The 9322-nt window shown below is 39.8% G+C and overlaps 2 protein-coding genes across 2 annotated transcripts; both read left to right on the top strand.

The window, feature by feature from the left end:
* The first annotated feature begins 594 nt into the window (after positions 1-594).
* gsx2 (GS homeobox 2) lies at positions 595-2112 on the top strand. Its single transcript, XM_010872229.3, has 2 exons — positions 595-1026; positions 1285-2112. Exons 1-2 carry the CDS (start codon positions 645-647, stop codon positions 1623-1625), a joined length of 723 nt encoding a protein of 240 aa, XP_010870531.1. The 5' UTR covers positions 595-644; the 3' UTR covers positions 1626-2112.
* A 3969-nt stretch (positions 2113-6081) lies between these two features.
* On the top strand, positions 6082-7217 carry LOC105011835 (pancreas/duodenum homeobox protein 1). Its single transcript, XM_010872230.2, has 2 exons — positions 6082-6515; positions 6783-7217. The coding sequence occupies exons 1-2, from the start codon at positions 6152-6154 to the stop codon at positions 7049-7051; spliced, it is 633 nt and encodes a 210-aa protein (XP_010870532.1). The 5' UTR covers positions 6082-6151; the 3' UTR covers positions 7052-7217.
* Positions 7218-9322: the final 2105 nt, after the last annotated feature.

Genomic DNA, 9322 nt, shown 5'->3' on the forward strand with positions numbered 1-9322 from the left:
GGTTTACATATTTCACTTATAGCCCTGAGGCTGCTCCCATTCTAATGTTTTTGTTTTCTATGTGTTTTGGAAAGGTTTGCCTTAAGATGATAGAGACTGATATGATGGTAGATGTTGGTAGGTGCATTTCCACTCTTTTTATTTTAAGACATATCTAGCCTAGATGTAACCTATCGGTCAAGTTCACCTTTAAATAAACAATAAACATGTTTTGTAACACATTTATCTCAGTTGATCTCTAATTAATGTAACCGCTAAAATGGACAGTCGTACTATTTTGAAACAATGATGTATGTTTTAAATATGTTTTTCTTTTTCATGCTGAAATGACATTAGTGTTGATGATGCTTGAGCTGCTTTACTGACTATAGATTAAATTAACTACTAGTGGGTTAAATTAGCAAATGTGGAGAATTTGATTGGAAGTTCTCTGCGGCGTCACGTGATTTGGGTCACTCGCAGAATATCAAAGCTCTTGGAGCCGGCTGCGCACGTGGGTGATGCTAGGGCCAGCCCTCTCCGGGGTCCCTTTTGTTTAACCATCAAACATAAGCACCTTCCAAGATCCCGAGGGCTTCAGATGAGAAACGGACAGTATCTTGTTCAAGGACCAATACTGACTGACCGCATATAATTCTGCAGCCATGTCTAGGTCCTTTTATGTCGATTCTTTGATTATCAAGGACACAGTGCGACCAGTTCCTCTAAACGAGCATCCTGGACAAGACTTCCTGATCCCTATCAGCATGCACTCGCCCACTATGATGACAGTCACTGGGCCGGTGTGCCAGTCTAGGAAGAACGGCACTTTCTGCGTCTGCCCGCTTTGCGTCACGTCCCACCTCCACTCTCCCCGCGGGGGTATAGCGATGCTGAAGACTCAGTTCCCGGGAGCGGAGGCCCAATATTGTCAGAGGATATCACACCACCAACAGACTCCAGGGCTAACGCACCCGGGACATGCACCTGTCTGCACGCCCACGTACAGCGTCACAGACCCAAGGAGGTACCACTGTCTCTCCATAGGTAAGCCTATGGTCTCTCAACCACCGGTATACAACATTACAACAATACAACAACCTGGTTAATTCGATCTTCAAACAAATTATATATCTTAATTGCAACACTAGATATTCATGTTATTTTCTTTATTTTTTTGCATATCAAATCTACCCAATTACGCATAATTACGCGCGTATTGCATAGATTATAGAGTGCTGATACACTGTACATGTTGATTTGGAAATGTAATATTTGTCTGAATCATTGTCCTGTCTCCAACAGGTGCTTCGGAGAGCAGTCACATTCAGAATGGCAAGAGGATGCGCACGGCTTTCACCAGCACGCAACTGTTGGAACTGGAAAGGGAGTTCTCATCCAATATGTATCTTTCCCGGCTCAGAAGAATCGAAATAGCGACGTATCTGAATCTCTCAGAGAAGCAAGTGAAGATCTGGTTTCAGAACAGGAGGGTGAAACACAAGAAGGAGGGCAAAGGTACACAGAGGAGCGCGCACAGCGGTTGCAAGTGCGCTAGCGGTCACACGGACTACCCAAGGTCTGAGGACGAGGAATCTCTATCCCCTGAATCAGCGTCAGAGGAAAAAGAGATATCCCCTATCTGAGGGCATCCAATCTTACACCACAGACTTCCGTTAAACACTGGCACTTGTTCTACCCTGGTTCAATACGGATTCAGTTACACCAGACGAGCTCAGGGCCCAGAAATGATACTTCCAGAAGAAGTCTTGGGAATATCTCTTTCCCTGGGTTGTAGGCCTATTTTAATTTTAGGTTAGCTGTCCAATATGAACAACTTGTGATTAGACTACATGTTTTATTTGTTAAAACATTTAGAATCATAAATGTGATGTTAAATCCTCCAGAGTTCAAGCCAACGTCAAATGTTGTGAGTAGCTGTCATACAATGTTTTGTATTCTTCCCCATGCGCTTATAGAAACATATCATATCAGTGTGGCTATGACGCTGTTGATCCACTCCGGTTCATATCTGATTTCTGCACGTGAATTTGTATGTGTATATAAACTGATTATGTAAATAATATGTACATTTGTATTTATTCTAATAAAACGTTGCTAAGTTGTATCTCAGTTATATATGTACTGGGTGGATTTTATATTGCTGGTTATATATCGCTATAAATACTTAGCAGGTTTTAGTTTGATTGATAGTTTTGTCAATTTACTTAAAATAATTACAGATTGATTATACAGATTTGAGACAATTTTTCAAGGGACACGTGCATGTTAACCAGTTGATATGAAGAACCAAGATTAAAATGATTGGATTTCCGCTCTTTCACTTTAATTTAATAGCCTGATGCAAAGGAGGTGTTTGATCTTGCGGCTGGGGTTGACCGTGCCCAGCCTAAGCCTCCTTGGTTTAAACATGTTATTTTGTCCCACTGTTTGGAGGTGCAGGTTGATAAGCGCAACCAAGGAGTAAGCGGCCACTATTATTAATGATATTGACACTTAAACAGTTTCAATTTGTTAGGGAAGGTTTCACTTTGTTGTTTACACCTAAAGGCTCTCTGAAAACAGGTATAGGTATCCGAACTTGAGCTGCCAAATTTAAGATGATTTGCCGTTAGTAGACATTGCACGCATCTATTCTCAGCGGAACTCTGGGTAGTCTCATTTACCTTTTGATTGAACGATTTTAGTAAAGTAGAAGGTATACAGACGTATAGGTTGACAATGTCCAAAACCGTAAAAATAACAACACGGTTTTAATGTTTTATTACTTTCCAGAAAATTAAGAGTAGGTTTTGTATGATACTGATTCTGATACTGAGTGCCTTGGTTTCATCTTTGATTCTGAAGTAGTTGACCATAGTGTCGCCATCCAGCCCATGCCTCCAGGAGCCTCAGTTATCAGGCAAGTCACTATTCCTCGCCCTACACCCTAAACAAAAAGGTAGCTAAAGATGTTATTCTGGTGTCCCCATATGATATCCCTTTAAATTACACTTTTCGGCTTTATTTGGAACCTTATTTGGTTTTATAACGTACCGGTTCCTTTATGGAACCCTTGAGTTCCATGAAGGGGGGTTGCCTTCTTGGTAGTTCAATTGTACGAATGGAAGGGTTTGCACGTTTTAACGGGAAATGATGGGAGGGGCGCTACATTCATGAGGTGGGCACATTATTTTATATTACACCTTGAGTTCCAACACCAATTATTTGTTTTGCAACACCTCAGACTCCCTGAGAAGCTGTGTAGCGCAAAATTTGCAACATCTCGGACTCCCTGAGAAGGCGTTTAGCACAAAAAAATCGAAATATATTCTAGTGTTTTTCCTCTTGCCAGAGCTTTAAATAGTGCAAAATGACTTAACAGTTAAACATAACTGGTCAAGTATTGTTTTCCATTGCAATTAATTAATTTGCGTTGGATTGCTATAGGCCTAAACATCGCATAAAAGAAAAGTTAGTCTCAGAATAGGTGCACTAACTTTCAGCACTTAATAATTAGTGTTTCATAAGAGTTAAGACATTCTCAACATTTATTTTACATTCATATCGTGATATTTGGCTTCATTTTATTCGTTTAGGCTACAGGTCTATATTTCCCCTGGACAAATGTGGTGGGGGCCGAATCTCCATACTAAACCAGGGTAATTGCCTTATTTATCCATGTTAAGTTCGGTTTTGAAGAGATTTCCCTTGTCCAAAAGCAGTTTAATTGCAGTTTCAGTCCCACGTTAGTTGATTATGCTGCAATTCCTTCGAAACAAGGAACAAGGATGCGTATACAGAACTGGGCGAAGGCTTTGACAGGTTAGATTGTCCTGCTTTGGGACTCGCATTTTGCGCTGGACCCCCGACCGCTGCAGACTCTGAGGGCTTTGAAGAAACAACTACAGGGTTCCCCCGAGTGCGAGAGAACGATTTAGTCACTGTTTCATTAAGCACTATTTGAACCTTTCAATTTATGGTAAATTGAGGGGTGCCCTGAAAATGGAAGGATTACGTAGGAAGGACGATAGGAAATTAACTAACGGTTAATTTAACTCGTTTCAGTCGGAGTTTGGGATACATTCCTAATTGAGAGGGGAAGCAGGTGAAGTTTTGATCCCACGCAGGCCCATTCAGACCCGGAATAAATGGTCTCTTTTCAGCTCCCGCTGGTGATCATATATTATTGAGGGAAAGCCACCTAATGAATATATACTGAAGTTCCTATTAATCGAATTAGAGTTCCCTCTTGCAGGTGTGAGAGTAAAAGACCACCGGCCCATTAAAACCAATGGACAATGGAGGTAACTGCATATTTGGGTAAGTCTCCCCCTTTTCAGACCAACGGGCGCTGACCTCGAACTGTCAGTTCGCTATTATAGCCCGAAGCTTGGAGTGTATTTGGAGTGTATTAACCTTTCAGGCCATGACAAGATTTTCTGGGGGACACAGTCTAAATTCTTAAAAATAATAAAAAACACGTGTAGACCTGTAGCGTTTTTGGCACCATCGAAAGAAAACAAATAATTAAGCAATAAAAATTAACTGGCAGGCATTAGAAATTCGACGCAATTTAGTTATGACTTATGCTGCCAATCACCACCACGATGTTATGGAATGTAAAATGTTGGTATTTATACCTTAATTTGGATTAATTATGAAACCTTGTAAATACAGCAACCACCAAAATCACCACTAGAAAGGGGATTTAATAGCTAAGCCTGTTTAAAATGTGTCAATTAGGCAACGCATGACAAAAGACAATGAACACGACTGCTTTTCAGCAGTGTGCAGCTGCTGTCTCGTGTGGAGATCTGCTGTAGGAGGAAACAAAGTGCCAATGCGCTAAAAAAAAAGAAAGAAAAAGTTTTGTCTCTGCCCGCGGAGACCTTTGGCTTGGTCATGAATCTGCAAGTACAATTTTGGCTCTCGATAGATGTGACAACCCTCTCTTCTGTGTTTAAGGGCTTGGAGTGGACATGAATCATGCTCGCCCAGTGTAAAGCATGGGGCCTAGGAGTGCCCAGTGACGAGCTTGTTTCCAATGATGATGAAACTGAATTCTGGACACGTGTCTCATCAATGCTGTCTTTGGTGACTTAATCTAGTGGGAGCCCGGTCACCACACAATATGTGCCATGAGCTTTTGTCATGCTCTTCAGAATAGTGCTTTTCTAAAGTGTCAACCACTAGACCATTAAAATGCAATCTTTTGTTGGGTTAGAGCGTGCCTCTTAAATCATCAACTGCATTTAGTGGATGAATAAATATAGCACCCCAAAAGGGCTGAATATTAGGATACTTTATATCGTTAAAACAGACAGAAGTACACATAGCCCAAATAGCAGAACAATTAATAACAATAATGACATAATAACAATGACGAATAGTATTGAAAAACCCAGTAACACTTGACATAACCTAAGAGTAATTACAGCACACAATTATTTGTTATTGGACAATTGTTGGAGGCATTTATAGTGTATAACTAATATTGTGGTGTGTAGGAGGGACAAAGAGAAACAGTATCAATCACTGCCCTACTTAGATATGTTCCCCCTTGTTCCATAAAAGTGCCGTTTATTTTATCAGCTTAGCCACTCATGGTGAATGACAGCTTTACATATTTACAAAGGAAATTAAATACACACCATTTGATTACGAAAGGTGGCTGGACTGCATGTCAAGCAAAAAGTTATTTTACCTCCCTGAATATTCCACCTGACAAAAAATAAAAATGTCGGCCTCCAATGCATCCATGTCGAAATAATATACAGGCCTACAATGCTAATATAAATAGAATTTCATTCAGTAAATATTAAGCATGGCGTGTTAAGGTAACTGTAAGGTTTCGAAGTGGGTCAAGATTATTCTGTTCCCTAACAAAGAGTCTATTCTTGAAGGTGAAAGATGAAGGCAGGTTAATGATGACAATGAAGTAAGTTTGTGATTTATTTACCTCTGGAAATAACTGATTCAACTACCCACTGTAGCTAAAACCCTGGCATATCTGGCATGTAGCCAGTATCCCGTTTCGTGCCAATCACGTGACTAGGGCCAGATATCCACTAATAGGTACACTCCAGGCTGTTGCCTCACTTGAAAGATACATTGCCGTACATGGACGTCATATAAAAAGTACGCCGGGGAAAATATAGGGTACTCAATAATGGATACTTCGGATGTTTATTATGATGATGGGAGAGTTCAACTACCGTCAGCTGAGTATGACTATAACCCTCCCTCTTGTCGCTACAGCTGTGACATTGAGCAGGTACGGATCCCAATTCCCTCTCATGCCTCTGTCCAACACCGGAGCAACCGGACTTTGCTGCCTTCCGAGCTACCTAACTGTCAGTACTCAAATCCTGTTCAGGCACACACCCAGGAACAGGATTTCTTGACTAGTCCTTGTCGTGTGCCTGACCACTACCATCCAGGAGACAGCCCTGCGGTGGGGGCCGAATCACCAGGAGACATGTCATTCCCCTGGATGAGGAGTTCCAGAGTTCAGTCATACCAATCATTCCCAGGTGAGCAAGACACTTTGCTATTAACATTTTTGTTTGTCTACATATCAACCAAACATGTAGTAGCTCTTTTTATGTAAGTCTGGATGTACCTATAGCTCATCTGATTGAATTAGACGGGGGAACAATGCAGAAGGCCTCATAACTAGGCCTTACCTACAATAATTAAGTTTATAGTATTAAAACGAAAAAAAAAAGTACAGCCTTCACAATCAGACAAATACAATAAATAAAAATAATAACATCGTATTTGCATTTTCGTCTTTTAAGGTGTTTTTTCCAAAAACGCAGAAGAAATCAAGCGAAACCGTACGGCATATAGTCGGGCTCAGTTACTGGAACTGGAGAAGGAGTTCCTCTTTAACAAGTACATCTCCAGGCCACGCAGATACGAACTGGCCACTACACTCAACCTGACCGAGAGGCATATCAAAATCTGGTTCCAGAATCGGCGGATGAAATGGAAAAAAGAAGAAACGAAAAAACGAAGGAGTCCCTCTGGTCAACAAGAACCGAATTCCTCCAAAAAGAATGTATAAAACATTTGGATAGCAGCATATGACCACTGGTTTTAAATCCATGCCGGATAGTTTTTTTGCACTTGCCTACATTAGGCCTATGGTTGAAGGAACAGTTTAACATAATTTTCATAAGCATATAGCTAACTATAATTAATTATTTTTAATAATTGCCAAATTTTATTAAATGGACAACTGTACTCGTCTCCTTCATTGTGTTATTTATTTTATACACTTTAGGGGCCATTTTTACCAGTCCTTAACGTAGGCTATAGGTTACGCCTAATTATGCTATAGCCTACATATGATCAATACATGGCTGTGTTGAATAACTGAAATATATCACTATTTGACCCCTTAATTAAAATATAGGCCTAAGTCACAAAATATGTATTGGGCCAGAAGCATGGTTGGTTCTATACGTCCAAAAGCCATCTGCAAAGGGTTAATCGCAAGGTTGTCAAGATGTGTAATTTACATGATTCATTAGTGGTTGAAGATAGGATTACATCTTTTGGTTGTGGGCTAACACTGAACACATTTAAGATAGAAATCATTTTGAAAGTGAAGAACAATGCATATTGCAGCATTTTCTCTTTCAGCAACATTCGGCCTCGGTCAGAAATTACACGAAAAAAAGGGAATAATGACGAAGATCTAAAACAAGTAGCCTAGGCCTATGACTTTTGCCCGGATGTTTGAGCAAACATTTAAGTCACTGTGTCACCTCCACTGGTCGCGCAAGTGCAGGTCGCCCAGCAACACTAATAAACATATATCAACAATACCTTCTACAACCGGTCAGATTAAGGGCAATATTAGTAGAAGTCTGGTATTCGTAAAACATTAACGTTGTTTGATATGAACAAGTATTTTATCATATCAAATCAAGATTTGTCGTCTATTGTGGATTATGATATTTTTATATATTCCTTGGTAGCCTACATTCCCCGTATTACTCCAACATTTAAAATCACCACTATCAGTTATTCAGATCAATTCATGCTTGTACTCAGAGATCATCCTACCAAACTGGTATGCAAAAGATAGACAGACAATCGATTTTCATTTTGTTAAAATGCTACGATTAAGACGTGTTTTTGCTTGGAGTGGATTTAACTGCACCATACCCCCTGCAGTTGTCAGGGCACGTTTCAGAACGCTGGACAGCGCTTGAGTCGACACATAGCTCGACACATACCGACATTGACCACTGGACACTCTCAAGTCTAGGGACATAACCTTAGTTAAAATATTATAATATAAATATACGTAATGTTTGAATGCTTGGTGACCTTAAATATAAACAGTCAATGAGACGAGTTTTAGTGGTCTATCTGCAAATGTGTCAAATTTCCTTAGCCTACATTAGGTGTAGCCTAATATGTTTTCATAGGCCTATAGCAAGTAAATGTCAACGAGATGGTCCTTTTAATTTTCAGATACTTTCATTTTTTTTTGTGATTTTTTTTTTGCCTGTTCTAATGTCAATACAAATATTTACGCATGCATTGAGGTCAATGGAAGATATGTGTGAAGATTTAAGTTGATACATTCTGAGAGACAATTCCCACCAACAAAAAGCAATATCCATTCAGCATTATTAATGATAGATATTTCGGATATTTCATATAGCGCAATTACAAATGGTTTTGCCTAGTACCTACACGTAGCCAAATAAATACATTATACGCTTTCCTAAAACGTTTTAGCCTACACGTCTCAGTGTCAAATTTCCGTTGGCTGATTATGTTATTTTAATGTCAGTTTGACTGATGCTCAAACCCGTCTGGAAAGAAACTTACTCTAGGGGCTCAATTATTGACCAAACAACTCACGTCCATTTGAAACCTAAAACATTTGAAGGCCCCCTTGTGGACGCTGGGTTCTAATCAGATGTATGCCAATTCCACTGACCAATGTGATAATCTTGTGCTCAGGACTTGACTGTAGTGTGCTAAACAAATGTCATTTCCAGAATGGTTATTACAGTAAGTTATGATGTATGAATTTGGACTCGCGGGGAATTGAGTGTGCTCACGAACTATTCTAAACAGCACGTCTGGGTGCCATAGATGACATTTCCCAGTTTGGAATGTTGAATAAACATCCAAATTAAATCATATCACATCCATAAAATGTACTCTTACTTGTTTACAAACACACACACACTCGTTTACAAACATATAAAGTGATAAATGAGGTACGAGAAAGAGCTTCAGATTAACCAGTTATCACAAACAACATCCCCAAGGACCAGCTTACATGACATTTCATAGTTGGTAAAAGTCA

Source organism: Esox lucius, chromosome 8 (genome assembly GCF_011004845.1).
Source record: "Esox lucius isolate fEsoLuc1 chromosome 8, fEsoLuc1.pri, whole genome shotgun sequence".
NCBI classification, from domain to species: domain Eukaryota; kingdom Metazoa; phylum Chordata; class Actinopteri; order Esociformes; family Esocidae; genus Esox; species Esox lucius.